The sequence below is a fragment of the Columba livia genome, chromosome 1 (genome assembly GCF_036013475.1).
Source record: "Columba livia isolate bColLiv1 breed racing homer chromosome 1, bColLiv1.pat.W.v2, whole genome shotgun sequence".
In the NCBI taxonomy this organism is placed as follows: domain Eukaryota; kingdom Metazoa; phylum Chordata; class Aves; order Columbiformes; family Columbidae; genus Columba; species Columba livia.
In genome coordinates, this window is record NC_088602.1 from 142687461 (window position 1) to 142707681 (window position 20221).

The 20221-nt window shown below is 38.5% G+C and overlaps 1 protein-coding gene across 1 annotated transcript in view; it reads left to right on the plus strand.

Moving 5' to 3' along the window:
- VWF (von Willebrand factor) overlaps positions 1 to 20221 on the plus strand; it is a 146842-nt gene that overhangs the window by 58250 nt on the left and 68371 nt on the right. The window contains exons 20-28 of the mRNA XM_005510516.3: positions 5024 to 5162; positions 6807 to 6941; positions 10068 to 10214; positions 10861 to 11001; positions 12644 to 12763; positions 13383 to 13539; positions 14106 to 14264; positions 15422 to 15557; positions 18165 to 19504. Of these exons, the coding sequence (XP_005510573.2) occupies positions 5024 to 5162; positions 6807 to 6941; positions 10068 to 10214; positions 10861 to 11001; positions 12644 to 12763; positions 13383 to 13539; positions 14106 to 14264; positions 15422 to 15557; positions 18165 to 19504 (2474 nt within the window). The remainder of the gene's footprint in view (positions 1 to 5023; positions 5163 to 6806; positions 6942 to 10067; positions 10215 to 10860; positions 11002 to 12643; positions 12764 to 13382; positions 13540 to 14105; positions 14265 to 15421; positions 15558 to 18164; positions 19505 to 20221) is intronic.

A 20221-nucleotide genomic window follows, 5' to 3' on the forward strand; every position in this document is an offset into this window, starting at 1 on the left:
AGGTGGGAGGAACGGAGCCTGCTTTTTGTTGCTAAGCTCTGATGTCATGTTTCCCTTTTTTGTTGTCTGGGGCACTTTGAATTAGGCCTTTTTAGCCAGAAGTATGCATAAGCAAAAAGGATTTGATATGCCAGCTATAATATGACAGGAGCTCTTCAGGAAAATGTTAAAGAATCATACAGAAATAGAGTTGACCTCTTACCTCGAATCAGTGTTCAGTCCATTGATATCGTTAAAAAAGGAGAGGAGGGAAAATGGGATTTGGTGTTATATCTTCAGAAGAAAGAGTAAGTGATTCATGTCTTTCATGCATGTCCCTATCTATCCTGTTTGGTCTTGAAAAACAATTTGTAGGTTCAATATAAAAGTGCTAGGCTATAAGTTTTCTGTGGAAGGAAGCCCTCAGCACAGCTTGGGTAAGGTATAAGGTATTTGCCTGCTGGACAGTTCTTGGCTTCTGCCTGCACAGCTTGCTGCGTTGGAGAGGTGCTTCACCCTCCATGTGTGCTTGTGGAGGGAGTGGTGATCCATTCCTGCAGAACTCTTCAGAGTCCAGGGTGTAGGACATCCAGTCACCAGCAGTGTGGAAACTGTTCCCTTTGAACTTAGACTTCAGGATCTCTTGTACATTTTGCCTAAAATGCCCCTCCCCAACTCTGCAGCAACCCCAGGAAGTATTTCTGTTATCCTCTGTATGACTGGATGGAGTTGGAGTCATTTTGGTTTCTTTTTTGTGCATTGATCTTTAAGCAACAGTGATTTCAAAGTATTGTGTTTTTCAATGTGTTGGACTGATCCTAACTAGTAGAAGGTAGACATGGATATAAAGGTTTATGTGTTTTATGTGGTGGGTTTTTCTGTGTTTTGTGGTGGTGGTGTTTTTTTTTTTTTGGTTGGTGTTTTTTGTTTGTTTTGGTTTGTGTTTTTTTTTGTGGTTTTCGTTAGTTATTATTATTGTTTATTTATTTATTTTCCTTTGCAGCTGTATATTACATTGTGAAACGTACTATAATTAGGTCTGGGGGAAGGTACGTTTGAAGGGAGGAAGATGGAGGTGGTGTTTTTATATAGATATATATGCTATAACCTGCTTAGACTGCATATAGGTAAAAATGACTCAGCTGAAAAACAGACACAATGAAAATTTTAGTGAAACAATAGCACAAAGGTGTAAAAGTCCTAGTTATCGTTAGCAAAATTTGCAAGAGTCTTCACAATAACCATGCACAGTCTCTTTAAGTCATAATCTTCAATATTAAAATAATTGCAACTATGTTGCTTCATCTTGTAACTGCCCTTTTCTTTCTGTCAATGCAATTGTAAGTGACATTTGCTCTATTACACTGAATTTCCTTCAATATCAGGGTGAATAAAATGTTAGAAATCATGCTTTTTCTCATAGATAAAAAGTTCTTCCTCTCATCTTAGGTATTTTCTTGAATGAGAAAGTAAAATTCGAAAAAGGTCCACTCAAATATGTCACTAGAGCTTTTTTGAACTATGACTTTGAAAAGCTTCATGATAGTTCTCAGCAAATATCAAGTCAAATGTCATTTAGAAAGTGATATAGGAAATTACTATTGCTTTGAGAATTAATAAGAATTGAGAGTCTGCATTTTGGAGGTCATATCTTCTTTTTCTTTTGTTTTTACTTTTTGTACTGCTTTTGCAGGAGTTCTCATTCTCACTTGTTCTTAGCCAGATGTGAACACCTGCAAACGCAATATATGAACCAGAGGTGTCAGATTTGGCATTTACATTCAACTTGACATATGGGAGACCTGAATTCATGAACAACGGAATGTCTCCAAGTCTAAGCTAGTGGCAAAACTTTTGTTATTCTATGTATTGGGAATTCATTGTAGAGCTCAGTGAAAATTTTGGAATAACATTTATGAAGCTGTACACAGCAGAAATTTTCTAATCTGAATCTTGCTACACCACATACTCTATAATCTATCCATGTGCATATATAGAAACCTGTGGTCTTGCTCTACCTATTAGCAGAGTTTTAATAGCACGGAGTGCAATAGGTTTCGTGTTAAAGAAATTCTTTGAAGAAAATTTATTGCACGATATTTATTATACTGTGAAGTGTTATCAAGATTAAATAATGCTTATGCCTGGGTTACGGCATTATTAGAGAACTTGGTTAAGTACCTGGTTTTCCTTTGGTTAGCAATTTGATCTTGGGATCAAATTCCTGATTTTTTACATCTGTAAAGTGAGGATAGAATTCCCCTTTCCCTGCCCTTACAGATCTTGATTAGAAAATCCCTGGGGCAGTGATGGTGTCCATCTGCATTCATATAGCATTTAGTAGATGAGTATTTCTTGAACCTCAAGGAAGATATTGTTTATTATATTATTAAATTATTATTATTAGATTATTAGATAAGGTGTTAAATGCTATTCTAACATTCCAAAATTAAGAAAAAACAAACGAGTGAGCAGATTTTCTGCTTGTTTAATTGTTTGTTTCTTGCTTAATTTTGTTTGCTCAGTCTCTTGCAAGTCAGGAAATCAATTTATTTCACTGATCAAGAGCCTGTGGATGCCAAGAGAAAGATCCCCTTTCATACCTGCAGCTTCTGTAGCAAGGCTTGTAGTTCTTCAGGATACCTCTGGAAAAGGGCGGGGGGGACTGAGTGGATGCTCTTTATTTCTCAGTTTTCCTCTTTCCCTCATTTTAACATGATAATAATGGTATTTACCTCCTTGAGTCTTATTTATCAGGGAACCATGTAAGATTTAGATTATTGTGTATCAAGCAATGAAAGGATACAAATGTTCTTAGAAACTCTAATAAATTTAATAATGATTGGTGTTGAATATGCCTGGTTTGATGTAACCATAAAGATTAGGAACTCTACTATTTTTCCTTCTGTCTGTTACACTGGTATAATTACACTGAAACTGATTGAGTTACACAAAGATAGGAGAATTTGCTTTCTTTGCATTTTGAATATGCACTCCCAAGATGGTCACCATGTGTTTAGGGTTTTTTTGCTTAGTTCTGTTCTGTTTTTTAAAAGAAAACAAAACCAAAAACAATGACAACAACAAACGAAAGGGCAAAAAGTGTGTAAAAGACAGAGTGAAGAAAAAATAAACTGGCTGTCCCTTTCATCATGTCATCACTGGTTTTGTATGTAGTGACAGTCCAGTACAGCTGGTACAGCAATGTGGTTGTAATGATATCAAGACCTTAACCCTGTGTCTGATTGCTCTTCATAATTCCCCTCTCCCTGAAAAAACAAGGCAGCATCTTGTTTTGTTCTGCATGTCAGGATGTCCTCTTGTCTTTCTTGCATATTCTTTGCTTGTGTGGAAGTCTAGGACATGTCCTTGACAACATCACCTGCCAGCTATAAAGGCAAGGAATCACTGGTGTATCTCCTTTCATGATCAAAAGTCTTGTCATGTCTTGTCACATCTCCTGTCACGTAAACTGAGATTTCACTTGTAGTCCTATTTGTGTGTCACCAAAACTGAATTATCCTGAAGGGCAGACGTTCTGGTTTGATCTTCACAGGAGACCTCAGGGGACAGTATCACAACATAAGGCATTCCTCAGAGGGTGTATGTATATATATACACCTGTGTACAGAAAAGATAAATATTTCTATGCATATGTGTGTTCTTGTCAGACTGTGAGGTAACATCTCCAGTTGCTGGGTCAGATAAACTATCATGAAGAATGGATGTAATTAAAGAACAGAGACTTCTTTAGAGAAGGGTAGCATTACACTCAAGTACATAATCTGAACAAAAGTCACTGGGCAGACTGAATTACAGCCCTGGTTACTTGGTCCCAGAAGATGGTCACTAGAGTAAACACATGTCCTTTGGCATCAATTGGATATTAAATTTACTACTGGTTTGGCTTTCAATGAGGGAAAAATGGGCAGTACTGCAAATAAGACAGGGTTGCTGATATTACACTTCGTATTTAATTGAAATGGTTCTTAGAGGGTAATCAATCTGTTTTTTCTAAAAGGTTGCTCAGAGCAGGTTGTCCAAAATAAGATAGTAATAGTTTTAGGAAATACTCTAGCAGGCTCTGTCTGGGCCTCTTTCTGTAATAAGGAAGTTCGAAAAGCATGTAATTCTACATTCAGCTTGTGAGAAAAAGGGAAACACGTTCCTTAGTCACTTGACATGTTGATGCACTATTAGGATTTTTGCACCCTATGCTAAATATGCTCATTTATGTTAATGAGCAAGATTATAGTCTGGTGCAGGTAGTATAATGTCAATATCTCAGGGTGGGTGTCAGAGGATGGACCAGATTCTGTTCAGTGGTGCCCAAAGCCATGGTGAGGGGCAACGGGCACAGACTGAAACACAGGAAGGTCCATCTGAACATGAGGAGAAACTTCTTTGCTGGGAGGTGCCAGAGCCTGGACCAGGCTGCCCAGAGCGGGTGTGGAGTCTCCTTCTCTGAGACATTCAAAACTGCCTGCACCGAACTGTGTGATCTGCTCTGGTGACCCTGAGTTAGCAGGTGGGTTGGACTGGATGATCTCCAGAGGTCTATTCAGCCCCAGCCACTCTGTGATGCTTTGATTCTGTGATCTTCTCTGCCCATCTCTGGGAAGCCAAGCTGTTGGTTGTGGAAACCTCTTTAGATAAGAAATACAGCAACCCAGGCATGGAACCCTCTAAGAGTATGTTCTCAAGGCCAAACACAGAGAGGATCTGCTGGGGACATACCTGAGGATGGACAGCAGTGTAGAAAACTGCAGAGGTTCCTCACAGAGCTGCAGCTGATGTCTGGGTTAAGACACAGAGGGAAACAACATTCCTGTTTGGTCTGCAGTAGGTTACTCCTTGACTCAGGCCCAGGCAGAAATATTATCTCTGCTTTTGTGTCTTTTGGAGTGTCTTCAGATCACGAATGCATGTCCTGGAGGCATAAACTTTTGTTCTTTTACTTTGCCTACAGCACCTTTCATTCTCTTGCTGATTATATACATTGGAAATAATTCTAACTGTCACTGACTCATTTCCTCTGTTACAGTGTGTGCCGTGGTCGAAAGTGGGAATGCACCAACAATACATGTGATGGCACCTGCACTGTTATTGGTACAGCTCATTACTTGACATTTGATGGATTGAAATACAAGTTTCCAGGAAACTGCCAATACGTATTAGTTCAGGTAAGAACGTGTCAAATGCTGAAGCTGTCTGATAATATATAAGGTGTTTTACACGGGGAGAGAAATCCAATGTTTGGATAAATCACAGTAAGATATTCTTAATTACTAAGTCAGGTGTATAGTAGAGGAGAGCAGAGCTCATTAATGACTTCAAAGATGTCTTAAGAACTTTGAAGAGTGCATTGTGTTCTATAGAAGTGATTTAGGTTGCCATATGTCTAGCTAGCAGTCATAAAACGTATGACAGCAGCATGGCATGGAGAGGAGCTGTGTGAATCTCATCTCTAATAAGGAACTGTAGATACCCATAAATCAATCTTCCCTCATTATCCACTGGCCTCTATCCTGTAATGATGGCGTACTGTCTGACTGAGACAAGAAATGCTCATTGAACTTTCTCTAAATGCTTTTAGAGCACAGACTCTGCTTGTTCGGTTCAGCAAAGTCACTATTCTGTTCCATGCACCAACCTATTTGGAGTACACAGCATACTAACATCAGCCTGCAATTTGTGGCCACCAGAAATTTAGAGAATTAAATAAGATTCTCTTATCTACCGATGCAAATCATTTTGCATTTGAAAATGTGTATGCCAAAGAAGGATTTATCTGAAAATTTGGTCTAAAACTAGATGGACCCACTTCTAGTTGATAACAACAGATAATGCAATTTAAAAGCGTCAGGTTTTCTGGGGGAGCTATGTTTTTGTCTGTTGACGCTTTTCATAAGACACATTCTTCCTTGCAATTCTCCTTGGGCAGGAAAGTGTGATCAACCTGTCTCTAAGTCTCTGAAATATGCTCCCACCCTGATGTCAGCTGGATTGCCTCAGAAGAACAATTGCTCTGACACTAGTTAGAGCTCTGTGTAAAGGTCTTATGGGTAGTAATAGCATGCAGTACTACAAAACTACTTAAAATGAAAATGAGATCTGTTTTCCTCGGATTACAAACACAGAGAGCTATAGACCAAACAAAAATGAACGAACAAAAAAACGCCACACACAACAAACCAACAAACTCGAAAGGTCTGGGAGTCATGAGTAATCATATAAAAGTAGTACTAACTCTCCATGCACCTCAGAAATATTTGACTGAAAAGAAAATCAATACATTAAACTACTTAATTGCTCCCCCAAAAATATGTTGGCATTATTGTAATTATTATCCATGTACAGGTGGGAAAACAAGGGCATCAAACTTCTTACTCAAGACTGTGCAACACATATCTTTCTAAGCCTTCTTTCTAACCTAACCTTCTAGGTTTATACTTCTGTTTTATCATTGAAGCTGTAGAGTCTTGCTTTCACTGTTAGGTCAATTAATTTCTATATATATATAGCTGTATACTATGTCCTTTTTACATGTTTAAAATATCACAGATACTGTAAAAGTACAGATCTTCCTTGCAAAATATGGATGTGTGTGTCACTGTCAGAGTGGACCTCATTTTTTAGAGGGTGGACCACATGAATATCAATGCTAAGCACAACATAAATTAACATGGGAACAGTTGACTTGCCAACACCTTACTGGATACAGAGTGCACAGGATATTGTCTGAGCCTTCCTTTTTCTACATAACTTTGTATTTGTTTTTCAAATGTTCTACATTAATGGCTCATTCATTTATTTTTGCCTGATAGGATTTCTGCAAGGATGACTCTGGGACATTCCGGATACTAATTTCAAATGAAGGCTGTGGCTTCACTGGAGAAAAGTGCACCAAAAGGGTCATCATTCTGTATGAAAGTGGGGAAATAGAGTTGTTTAATGGAAATGTATGTACACTTCTGTTCTCTTTCTTTTCCTTTCTTGGGGAAAAAAAAATCAGTTTTTTTAGTATGAGGAGGCATGAATGGCCTCATGCCCAGTGGTTCTTGAAAATTAGATATAAAATGAACAGATTGGCATAATTAGAATTATCCATTTGCTCCCAGAGGTATAATGCCATTTTGGTCTTTCTGTTTGATGCTAATAAATTTTTCTTGGATAAGAATGCTGTTCAATGCAAGCTCATATAATGAATGCCTTTTCTAAACATGGGAGGTCTAGGTCTATCTCAAGCAAGGTTAAGTGCAAGAAAGAGCTAAGAAGTGACTAAGCCATGACTAGTGAAACTTCAGCTCTAATTTAGCCATCTGGAGAACTGAGAACACAGGAAAAAAAGAAGTCATGGCTGAAAGAAGTTGATACTGCAGAAGTGAATATCACTATCCTTTCCCTTGTTAGAAGTGTCACGTGGAAAATCCAGATCACTGCCTTCTCATTTTTTTCTTTCCCCTTTCCTACCAACAAACACTGAAGGATTAACCAAGAACCACTTCCACCTCCCATGTCCCCCCCACAGCAGGAAACAATATTTCAAAAGGGCAGAGTTCAGCTCTTTGCCTGGGGCACTGTAACAATTAAGACCGTCTGTGTGTTCAAACATTACAGAGCTATAGTGGATTATAGTGTTTCAGTTGCTCAGTTTTCAAAAGTTCTCTGCTCTGAACTGGCATCTGGACCAGAGATTTGCAAAAATGTTCCCAGCGAAATGTGAAACCACTCTACATTTGCCTTGTTGGGGGTTAACAGACAAAGCTGAAACAGGTTTTGCATAGCCTGCAAATTGCTTGCAAATAGCTGTGTGCCACTGAGGCTTGACAGGAACATGTAAAACATGACCATAATTAATATTGTCTGTGCAGTGCATCTTGACAGCATGTGATCCGTGCAGGCTTTTGGTTGCTGGATGAATGAACATAGGCGATGTTTGTTGTGCAACTAATTCTTTATTACTACTGCTAAAGAATCCCCTGCTTGGGTGAGGGTGAATAGTAGTATCAGTCTGTAGAGCCAGACTTTATCTGAAAACTTCTGTAGGAGACAGACTTTTCAGAAGAACTGTGATTCCATTCGGACACCAAAATAAGGGACGGAAAATATAGGAGGCAATAAGGCACCCAGTAACTACAGCAACACAGAGTGTTTGGTTGTTTGGTTCCTGAGAGTATGTCTTTTGCAAGGACTAGGTCTGTATCACAAGGTTGTCCACATGACCTTGACTCAATTTTTAGCTGTCTTTCTACTGAGTTGAAGGCTCAGTGTAATATCTAGATGAGGTTTTCTTAGAAATAACAGCAACCAAATGAGGCATTAAGGAAAAACATCAGATATGAAGATGCTTAAGCAAATTCTCACACAGAGATGACTTCCTATATTCTTTTTCTACAACAAACCTTAGAAGTTTAGAAGCAAGCAGAAGAATCAGGACCTTTTTTTTTTTTTTTGGCTATTAAAATGTTTCCAAGCACCATTATTTAAGTTGCTATTGTTTTGAGAGCATCTTCTAGTTTTAAGTAAATGGAGATTTAATTGAAGTATTTGCATGCTACAATTCTGGCTCACATTAAAATAAAATAATTATCATGAAATCATTTGTGTTCTTCTGAAACAAGTAAATGTGCCAGATAGCAAGGTCAAAAGTTTATGACTTCATGCTTGGGCTAGAAGCCCCCATAAACACAGAAATTCTGTAATTTAGACGAAGCTCCTAGCTCAGTTTTGCCCTCCTCTTTTTTTTTCCCCCTTAGTTTGGAAAGACAGAGACTACTGGAGATATTTGGAAGATAAATGACCAAGTGTGACTAGGCTGTATATTAATATATTGAGCACAGAAGAAGATGAAAAAGCTTCCAGTTCCTAAAATAGTATTTTAAAGTATTCTTCCTCTAATGACATTGAAGGACCTCTTTAAGAGACCCTTGGAGGATATCTTCTCTGGGGATAGCTTTTCTAGCAATACCCCAGAGATTAAGAGAACTGAATTACAGGACTGAGCTTTTACTGAATTGAGCAAGAAGGAGTAGTGGGATAAAGAAGTATTTTGCCCTCAAACTGGGGAGTAGAATAATGGTTTGCGGGCTCCTCTTCCTTCTTTGCTTTAATTACTATTTGTACTGGAAATTTTCATCGGCCTCTTTCACAATTAAGCAGTTTTCAGTTAATGCATTAGTGGTGCTTAAAGTAACAGCCATGCCAGACATGTCTCTCCAAATGTGGTTAATAATCCTATTAGTGTTCCCATTGAAAGGGGATTACAGTGTGAAAGAAAGGATTTTAAATTAATCTCTTAAATTCTTAGTAGCTGGAGGCGGTGAATTTGCAGCCAGATGGAAAGAGAAAGAGGCACACAGGGGAAGTGAAAGTGATGTAAAAATGGAGACACTGAAAGGAATCTCTCAGGATTTTTCCTGGTGGTGTAGCTGGTTGGGAAGAGAGTCCTTCCTGACTTGAGAATGAGGCTCTGGTCCTTCAGACGCCACTGGTACATGTAGTTCTCCTAGTTCACATTACACTTAAACCTAACCACCCCTTTTGTCACTGTCTGTCACTGGAGCACAGAATTGTTAGTTTCCTAAATAAAAAAAGATTAAATAAAAATAAAACATAATTATTCTGTGAACCATTGACCAAGTACTAAACTGATAATTAACTAGGTATACTCTGTCCCATTTATCAGCCCTGCTTCTGTTTAGCAATATTTGCTTTGTGTGTCAGCATTTGTGGTGAGTGTATGTTATATGCCTCATTCAAAATTACAGAAATATGATGAGATTGAAATACTGTACTTGTATCCCAATCTGCTGTTCAGAAGTGTTGTTTCTAGAGCAATAAATTTATCCGTAGCAGCTTTTCAGTGTAGAGACAAGCTTGTAATGAGTCCCGTACCCATACCTTGCTTACAGTTCTGCAAGTGCTCCAGAGCATCTGGATAGCGTATGGGAATTATTTATTCTCTGGAGAACAGCATGTTTGAAAATAGCTGTTAACCTATGAGCATGTGTCCTACTGGGAAAGTGACCTATGTGAAATAGGAATTAGAGACGTGGTAGATAGGACACTGTGCTTTTCTTGTTCAGGTAAACATCGAGGTACCTCCTAAAAATGAAAATGATATAGAAGTCATGAAGTCTGGACGTTATTATATCATTTTACTGGGGAAAAGCATCAGTGTGACCTGGGATCTGGCCATGGGAGTCTCAGTTATCTTAAAAGGCAATTTGAAAGTAAGTGTTTTTTTTTTTTTTTTTGCTTTGCTACATTTTGTCACTAAAGAATGCACTTAACCTGTTTCTGATGAAGAGCCTTTTTTTTTAATGCAGACATGTTGATAGATTTCTATGGAGGCACTTGCTTGAAAATTAAGAGAATTTTTTGTAATACCATAAAGTTTGCTTACTTTCCTGGTAGTTCAACTGTAAGAGGTAAATTCTGGGTCATTGGAAATGAGTTATGACAGAAAGGATGGATGCTATGGTGCCCTAGAATAATTGCAAGTTGAGTGATTTCTTCTGTGTTCAAGAAGAGCAGTATTAAGACCCAGATTTACTAGTGATGGTGATAGCACTGTCATCTCCAAAATTAAAATGGGATTGTGGGGACATACTCTAAATAGAACCAACAGGCACCACTGATCAGAGTTGTCATCTTGCTTCCTGGAGTATTGGATACAGACTTGTCCTACTTTCAGCAATTCAGAATGGAAATAGGAGCTAAATTTTCTCTGTGAGACACCATGTCTATTTTAGTGAACTTGGCAAGGACAGGAATAATTCAGTTTTCAAGCATTGTGCCATTAAAGACTCCTTAACTAAACCCTAAGCCAGCCCACAGATGTAAGGTTTATGTATTTTTTGTTTCTTTCCCTCCAAGGATCAAGTGTGTGGTCTGTGTGGAAATTTTGATGGAATCCAAAACAATGATTTGACCAGCAGCAATGAACATCTTGAAGTAGATCCAGTTGACTTTGGGAATTCTTGGAAAGTTAATCCGTACTGTGCTGATGTTGAAAAGGTGATTGTGAATGAAGTGTGAAAACTAATTAATATGGCTTACAGTATCACTTGAGTGGGCAAAGAGGTTTGAAAGAATAAAAGTAATAGAACTGAACTCCTTCCCCTATATTTTTGCCAAATAATATTATTTCTTGAAATCTGATAAAAGATCAATTAACTTATTTAAGGCCTCTGCACTACCTGGCTTCAGATAAATGTCAAAATACTCGATCTGTATGATAGAGGCTTTTCATAGATTTTGCCAGCTCAGATGCTTGAAATCCAGGTATAACTGCAAATCTCATTTTAGAGCTTAATCTAAAAAAAAAAACAGCTGTAATTTTCAGACAGGGAGAGTTCAGATAAAACTTTCATATTTCCCTATCCAAAGCTCTATCTCCCAAATCTTAGTCCATTTATGAACAAATGAAAGTGAATTTCTTTCTGTATGCGTCTCAATGTTCTTTTAAAGAATGTTCAGCTATTATTTTCAGATTGGAAAGGCTTGAACAGAAAAAAGCGAGATACAGGAGGGGAGGGCCTTAATGCCATCTATCACTGCTTCTGAATTTTGAGGAGGATACCTGCTATTTGAAAGTATTATCTATGTCCTGGTGCCAAAGACTACGTGATTTCATGGGGGTACTAATTATGCTACATATGAGAGTATACTTCCTCTTTTCCAAATACAGAGTTTTGAAAGAATGAAATTGAAAAAATCAATTTGTCTTAAGCTGACAAATAATTATGGTCAAAAATATTTCTGAAGGAAATAAAAAAGACAATTTGTTTTGATGTTTGTAAAAGGAAGTATTTCATTCAGATGATGCTTTTAAGGCTGAAAACTTAATCTTGAAAATTTGTCTGCATTTTCAGAGAGGAGAAAAAGGCCTCTTTTAGATCTTTCCTTAAAAGATTTAAATTATCAGAAAATAAAGGAATTTATTTGATCACATGAAATCTTTTCATTTAATTCACTAATTATGTGCAAATGTGACATAGCCACAGTATTATCTTGCTGAATATCAGTTTTTTGGTATGACTTGATAGGTACACAGAAGAAGTTGCAATAATGAGGAGTAAGACCTCAGGGTAAGACTGAGAAGGAGCAGCTTGTTCCAGTGTAATAGGCACAGGACAGAACCTGCAGACTGTCTCCATGATAAATGCCATTTCAGTACTCATGCTTCTTGTTCTTAGATTAATTTAATTAATTAATCACTTAATTAATTAAATCAAACAATCAATTAAATGGGAGATGTGGGGACTAGCGAGCCATTCTTCTTCAGCAGTGGCTTTGGGTATTGCCTGCTGAAGGCTGATCATATTTGTGAATCTTGTGGGCCTTCTGTAGAGCTGTGAATGATCATTTTTCAGGGTGGGTTTGGTACAGAGTGGGACTTTCTGTCATCAAAATGTCTATGTTAAAACTGCAGCCTACAAGTAAGAGCTGGAGAAACCATAAGGCGTGACCTGCTCTGCATTCTGTGGTGGCAGGATCTGTGTCTGTCATACAACAGATTGAAACTTTACTCAAAGAAACAATTTCATTTGTCGTGAAAAATGTCTGGTGCTAGTAAGTCTCTCACTTCAATTTGAAGAGTCTGGAGGTCCTGAAGGCAAGGCTAATGCAATGTGTGCTTGTCTCTTCCAATATTAAGCCCAGCCGGGAACAGACCTTGATGTCTCCACTGTGTAATGGAAATGTAGTGAAGCAGCTGATGGTAGAAACGTCTTGCAGCATTTTGTCTGGGGATCTCTTTGAAGAATGCAAAAATCTTGTGAGTATTGTGCCATGTGTTTCACATTCTTCAATTCTGAATGATATGTGCTGACACTGATTACAGCTGAGGGGGAAAGTGTGGTTGTGCTGACAGCATGCAGGACTCAGACTAGGCTGACTAATTGGTGTTCTCATCTCTGACACTGTCCTGTAGCTGATGCTTCAGGGGAAAACACAGGATAGCACCTAGTAGAAAGCTATACAATAGTTTCTGCTTGAGGGAAATTTTATTCTAAAGCCCAGAGACAGGAACGGGAAGTCAAGCACTAGGGTTGAGATTTGACGAAAGAGGGAGCTGAGCCAGTGTAATGCCATTCAGACTACATTTGACCTAAGCTGCTGCACAAGAGGGTATGTGGACAGGGCCCCAAAAGGTATTAAGTTACCTCATATGGTGACTATTAAGAGACAATAAACTTCAGTGTCTATAACAACTTCAAGAATGTGTCCTGATTTGAGTCCTTGCTGACATCAGCAGAAAGGTCTGCACTGATTTATGTGACACCTCAGCTCCTGGTGAATGGAGCAGGCAAACCATCTGAAAGTTAAATGTGTCTAGAAGAAGGAGGCAAAGGGGAATCAGTGAGCATATTGTATCCTATATTTCTCTTTTGCAGGTGAATCCTGAGCCCTACATAGATATTTGCATGTATGACACTTGTGCTTGTGAATCTATTGGGGACTGTGCTTGCTTCTGTGATGCCATAGCAGCCTATGCACATGTCTGTGCACAAAAAGGTGTTGTTGTTCACTGGAGATCACCAGCTCTGTGCCGTAAGTACAGGGCATCTGATGAAGAATTGGGTGAAAACATTCAAGCTTTTAATCAGTAAGCTGTTGGCTAGAATAGATTGTTCTTATCCAGCTCTGTTCCCCCTGATGTCTGGAGAAGTTCACTCTAATGGGACTGGGCTAGCAGCTTGTGGTGACGTTTCCTTTCTGTTTTATATTCAGAGCCATAGCTGGAAAAATAATCCCTCAATAAAGGGATTATGTTTGTTTGTACTACAAACTATTATGAGAAAAAAATGTTTTCTGTATATTTTCTCTTTTTAAATTAAAATTTAAAAATAAGTTTTTGCAATTGTTTTTGTCCAAACCAAATATCTGATCTAGAACAAGTACATTTTTTATGTGGAAAATATTAAGTGTGAAGAAGTGGCCTGCCCAGAAAGTAGTAAAATAAATCTTTCTTTTTCTATGTATATGTGCTCAACTTTGTACCAATTTTGGTGTCATAGTTCTGAGAGGTATGGTGAACACGCTCTGGTTTGATTTGTGTGGTTTTTTTTTTGTTTGTTTTTGTTTTTTTTTTTTTGTCCAATTCTTTCACTCCATAGCACAAAGCTGTGAGGACCTGAATAAACAACAATTAGATTATCAATGTGAATGGCGATATAATAGCTGTGGACCTGCTTGTCCTCTAACATGCCAGCACCCACAGCCTCTGGAGTGCCCTCTTCAGTGTGTGGAAGGATGCCATGTACACTGTCCTGCAGGTAATTCCATCTTTTACTTTGAGCAATGACTTACCTTTTTCTGCTCTGCTCCTGGTACTTGTAGATACTGCTGTAGAGTCTTTTTTTTTTTTTTTTTCTCCCCTAAGTGTTCCTATTACGTGAATAGAAGCCTTATAGTCCAGAAATATTCACAGATTGGTAAGGCTGGGTATTGCAGAAGACTTAAAAGTAACAGTTAATCCCTTAACAGACTCACTGATGTGTTTTCACTATGATTTCTAACTGCATAGGGAGGAAACTGATTAGGCACCCTGGTTTGTGAAAAGAGCACAGTATGTAGAGGGCATTAAGTGGTGCCTAGAAGTAGAGAATGAAACAGTGCCCACAAGAACAAGAGACGATGGGAAAGGGGTGATCAGGAAGGAAGACAGGAGCACGAGGGGCTGTGTAGCAACAGAAGTGGTTCACTGTATGGTTAAAGGAGGGTATAAATTTGTGCTGAGTATTCATAAAATGCTCTTCTTCAGAGTAGCTACTGCAGTGGGGGAAACCCATTGCCTTGACCTGCTTGCTACCTCCAAGGCCCGGCAGGCAACTTTCTGTGAGCCCGAGCTTTCAGCTTAACTCTTCCCAACAACTGTCTTGTAGAAAGGGGAAAGGAAAAAAAAAAAATACGGGAAATATGGGACGGGGAGAGGAAAGACAGACAGAAAGGGAAAGAGTAAAAGATGAGCAAGATCTTAAAGGAGAGGGAAAATTCAGATGAACAAATATAAGATGTGAAGGCAAAGAAAGCAGGTATTTTAAGACCCAAAATAGCTATTCTGGGCCCTGGTATCTCTGACCAGGGTGAGGTAGGGGATACTGGGCAAAATAAATAATATCCATGTAAAAAAGAAAAAGACATTTTCTCCTGTCATCTTCAATGCTTTATTCTAAAGATGTATTCACCTTCTGTATGGTACTGACTGTTGCAGGTTATACATTGGGTCAAGTACTTCCAATATCTAAATAAAAGTGGTTATGAAATAAGGAAATACTTCTCTGTGTCAAACAGGCAGTGATGATAACACAGGCAGAGTTTTTTTGGGTTTGTGGTGTGTTGTTTTTTATTTTTTTAGCAAGGTAAATGCAATGATTAGTTTTTTGATTCATGAAAATTGGCATCTTTATACTACTGTGCTATTTTGAAACAGGGAAAATACTTGATGAACTGTCACTGGATTGTATCAGTCCAGAAGACTGTCCTGTGTGTGCAGTTGAAGATGTCAAGATCCCACATGGAAAGCGAATAATTTTGAACAGAGGTGATCCACAGCGCTGTCGATCTTGGTATGATGGGTTTATGTAGTGAAATTGAATGCCTCTTGAGTAGGATAAAAGGAGAGAGATTAAGAACATCCGCATCAATAAGAAACCCTTTGCTGTCAATATCCCTTTGCATACAATCTGAAACTGAAATTTTTTAGTGATGGTTGGGATTATAGGTTGTCAGCTGAATTTAAGGTAGTGAAATTCATAAATTTATTTCAAAAAAGTCCTTTTCTCATGTGTAGGTGGCCCCACTGGCTTCAGATGTTCCACTTCTTTTTGTGTAAGGTGTGATTCAACATCAATAAAGCCATCAGACTTACCTTTTGCCAGTACTAAAAAAATCCTACATACAGTGAAAAATCTGAATGTACACTCAGTCTAGAACTCACTGAGATTATTACCAGTTGCAATTGTGTATTATTACTGGAAAACCGATTTCCCCAATATTTTAAGATGATATCCTGTGGCCTGATCCTGCCTGCATGTGTTTTCAAATATGATAGAATTAATGGCAGGGTGCACGATGCCATGCATCACGCCTGATTGGGGCCTTCAGTTACAATGTAACAGAGCCTGATTTTCATTCTGTGTACTGCCCAGTAGCATATTATGCCAGAGTTTGTAGTATCTGCAAGTCTGGCATTCTCTGGCTGTCTAGACCTTCAATGGATACTTTCACTTGTTACTCATAACACTGTGAATACAGGGGAGTTTTCTATCTTGAATTTGGCCAAATTTACTAGAAATTGAGTTGTAAAACTGTGGGAGATATTAGTCCAGACTAACATGTTAGCTCCAAATACTCTGAACCTCACAGAAGCTCTAAATGGGTAAGAATTTTGAATTTCTGGCCTCTTGCCGAGGATAACATACATCTGTGCCATAAAACCAGGGCATGAGACTGTTGGGCTGATCGCTTAATTTTTTTTAATTATTTTTTTTAACATTATACACGAAGAACCTTGAATTCCACCAAAAGGTCAAAAAAAGAACCTTCATAAATGCGTCTCTGTTCTCTAATTTTTCGAATCCTTAATAATAATTTATCTTAAATGTTGATACACTGGCCACTGCTCACAAAAGATTTCAGTACATTAGGAAAACTTACCTCACCAGGGAAACATCCTTTTGCATAGCTGTCACCTAATTTAGATGACTACACCATCTGTACAAACAATAGAAATTATTGCACAAAAATGAATTTTATAGCAAATATCCAAAGGAAATTGGAAACTAGAAGAGACTCGTTCATATTAGGATTAAAATAATAAATCTTCTGTTGCTATATGTTAATGCCAAAAGTAGCTGTGCATCGTTCAATTAAGAAGACACTAAAACCAGCTTGAATAGAACATAGCACCGGGAGAACTTAATCTGAGATGCCACATATAAAACAGTGTTTTCCTGCAAAACAGCACCTTCTTCCAGTGTTGGCTTGTTTAGATTGTACATCCATGGTTTTCTCTGGTAGTGGAAACAAGCATTTTTGAGTCCTTCCTCTTCCATAAACTTTTTCTTTTCTGTTTTCTACACTGTCCAGTAAGACAAGAGAAGTATATTGGCTGAGTTTGTACCACCTCATGCATAAGTACAGTCATGTTCTTCACTCTGAGAAGTGGTGTGAATCATACAACCAGGACTTAGGGAAGAAGTGTTAAGGCCTTGCTAAAGATACAAAGAGATGGCCTATAAACAAGTTCCTGAAAGGTGAAGGGTGACAGAGGTGAAAAATCTCCTGGGAGCACAGAAAGGTGCACAGTGGAAAAGGCAGAGATGGGGAAAAAGGAAAAATGGGACCTGGCATGGAAAATGGAATTGAAAAATGTACTGACTGAGGTGAATTCAGATGTTTAGGGAAGACAAATAGGAATAAAAAGAGGAAAAAAAGCTGTAGATGAAATACATCATTTGGTACGATAAAAAGGACAGAAACAGAGAACATGGTGAATGAGAAGAAGATAATAAGGGCATAAGAAAGAAAAAAAAAAGGACAAACATATGCCAAAGCTGAATTCAAAACAAAATAAAGTCAGGAAAAAGAAAAGGAAAGTAATGCACTTTAGAGGCAGAAAAAAGGCTGCATATTGTTTTCACTGAGGTCAAAACCTAGGTAAACCTAGCCTTTTCAGAGTCTGCTAAGTCATATCAGAGCTAAAAGCATCTTTCCTATTCTGTGATTTTAATTAGTGCTAGATGCCTCCAGTTTGCCTCACGTTTTTCTTCCTTGTGAAACATGCCAGATCTGCCAGTTCAGTCCACCAGTGGCTTGAAGGCAGCTGTATTGCTCAGGCTCAGTGGATTTTGAGACAGTTTCCGCACACAGATTTTACACATTCTGCCAAAGGCTGTTACAAGGAGAATTTTCTGTCAGTCACATCATAACTTGTCATATGTTTCCCGGATCTAAACAACCATGCATGAACATATAGGATTTAGCTGTTCAATAGCTTGTGGTAAGTTGTGGGGAAATGAAGCGGGGAAAAAATAACTCGCATCACGTTTTGGTATTGCTGTATTTTTGAGATGTTTATTTTTGTATGGAAGTTCTTTTATTACATGTGGGTGATGTGTAGTTATAAGTACTGATTTTTTTTTACAGCTAAGTTTGTTGATTTTTTTTTGTAGTATGTGTGAAGGGAAGAACTTAACCTGTGTAGCCTGTGAACCAGTGGAGGAAACCCCAGTGCCAACAACACCTGCTCCAGAGGAGGACATTGAACTGCCAGCCAGTGAATACGCATGCAGCAAGATGATGGACTTGGCCTTCCTAATGGATGGCTCCAATAAACTGTCAGAAGAGGACTTTGAACAGCTGAAGACATTCATAACTGGCATGATGAAGAAACTCCACATCTCCCAAAAGAAAATCCGAGTGTCAATTCTAGTGTATAGGGCTGGCCCCACAATCTATCTTGGCCTTAAAGATATCAAAACACAGTCCCAGATGAGAAAAATTGTCCAAAGCATAAAATACACCGGTGATGAAGTAGCATCTGCCTCTGAAGTTCTTAAATACACTGTGTTTCATGTGTTTGGTAAAGCAGAAAGGACCAATGCTGCCAGAATTGCAGTGCTATTTATAGCCAGCAAGTCTCCAGGAAAACTCCGCAGCATCCTTACAGCTTTGAAGAATAAAAAAATTGCAGTAATGCCTATAGGGATTGGACCATATGTTAATGTGGAGCAAATCAGGTTCATTGAAAAGCAGTCACCAGATAATAGAGCCTTCCTAATGAACAATGTATTAGAGCTAATGGATAATAAGGATCTCCTCATTGATCATCTATGTGATCTTGGACCTGAGGAAAGTTCTCTGTTACAAGCTACATCCACTCCAACAATATCCAGTGTGTTATTTCCCGCTTTGAATCTCACAACAACACAACCTCTCTCAGAAAATCCCACCCGAAAAATGTTGGACATTGCTTTTATTGTGGAAGGATCTGACAATGTAGGGGCGGAAAATTTCAATATAATCAAGAAGTTTCTTGAGAGAGTGATCGTAGGAATGAATGTAGGACAGGAAGATATTCATGTTACGGTCCTGCAGTATTCAGAGACTGTCACTCTGGAGTATTCTTTTAGGGAAATACAGTCAAAGGAAAGTATTGTTGAGAAGGTGAGGAGCATACCCTACCAAGGAGGGAAGGCTACCAACACTGGGAATGCCCTTGATTATATTTCCAAACACACATTTGCACCAGTGAATGGGGGCAGGCAAGATGTTCCCCACTTGGTATATATGGTGTCATCCAACCCTTCCACTGATGTAATCACACGACCTCCCAGAAGCATAAATTTTATTCCCATTGGCATAACCCCCAATGCAAGTATCCAAGAGCTCAAAAAGATCAGCCAGCCTAATAACCCAATAATCTTACATAGTTATAGCAGACTTATTGAAGAAGCACCTGAATTAGTGCTGCAGTCATGCTGTTCTCGTAAACTTTGGACAAAAAATCCAGGTAAAGTTGGATGTAATTTCTGTATCATTTCCTCTTTCCTCTGTCCTGTCTCCTTCATTTCCCCCTCACATCACTGAAATTTGAAGAGGATTCCCATATCTCCTTTGGTATCTTGTTGTCCAAAGGCCAAGGAAGGATCATTTATGTTCGCTGGAGTGTGAGGATGCTGCCTCAGTTCAGCAGTACTGACCTGCAGCCTTTCTTCTCTAAGCTCAGAAATCCTTGGCTCCATTTATTAGATAGGTTGGAGAGTTAACAGAAGAAAGAAAAAAAGTTAATTTGAGGAAAGCAGATGAGAATATACTTCCTTTTTCCTGAAGAGATTTCTACCCCCTCCCCCCAGGCCAGGGCCAATCAAGGCATGGTGTATTTTGTGGTTTTTTGATTGTGTTTGCTGCTTTGGTTTTATATGGTGGCGTTTTGTTTGTTGTTTGGTTGGTTTGTGTGTTTGTGGGTTTTTTTTGTTTACTATTGTTTTTGTTTTAGTCCTCTAGAGTAAAATAGCATTAGTAGAAAAGCAAGAATTGAAATATCCATGTATCTCACTGTATATAAATCTTAAGGCTTTCATTGAAGGGGCATCACTCATTGTCTCAACTGATCATTATCTTGCTTCATTTTCTCAAAAACGCAGGTGTCATCTCTGCCCTTTCTGCTCCTACTGATAGATTAGCAAATGTTACTTCTGGTAATCATGTATAAATAACCTTTTTTTTT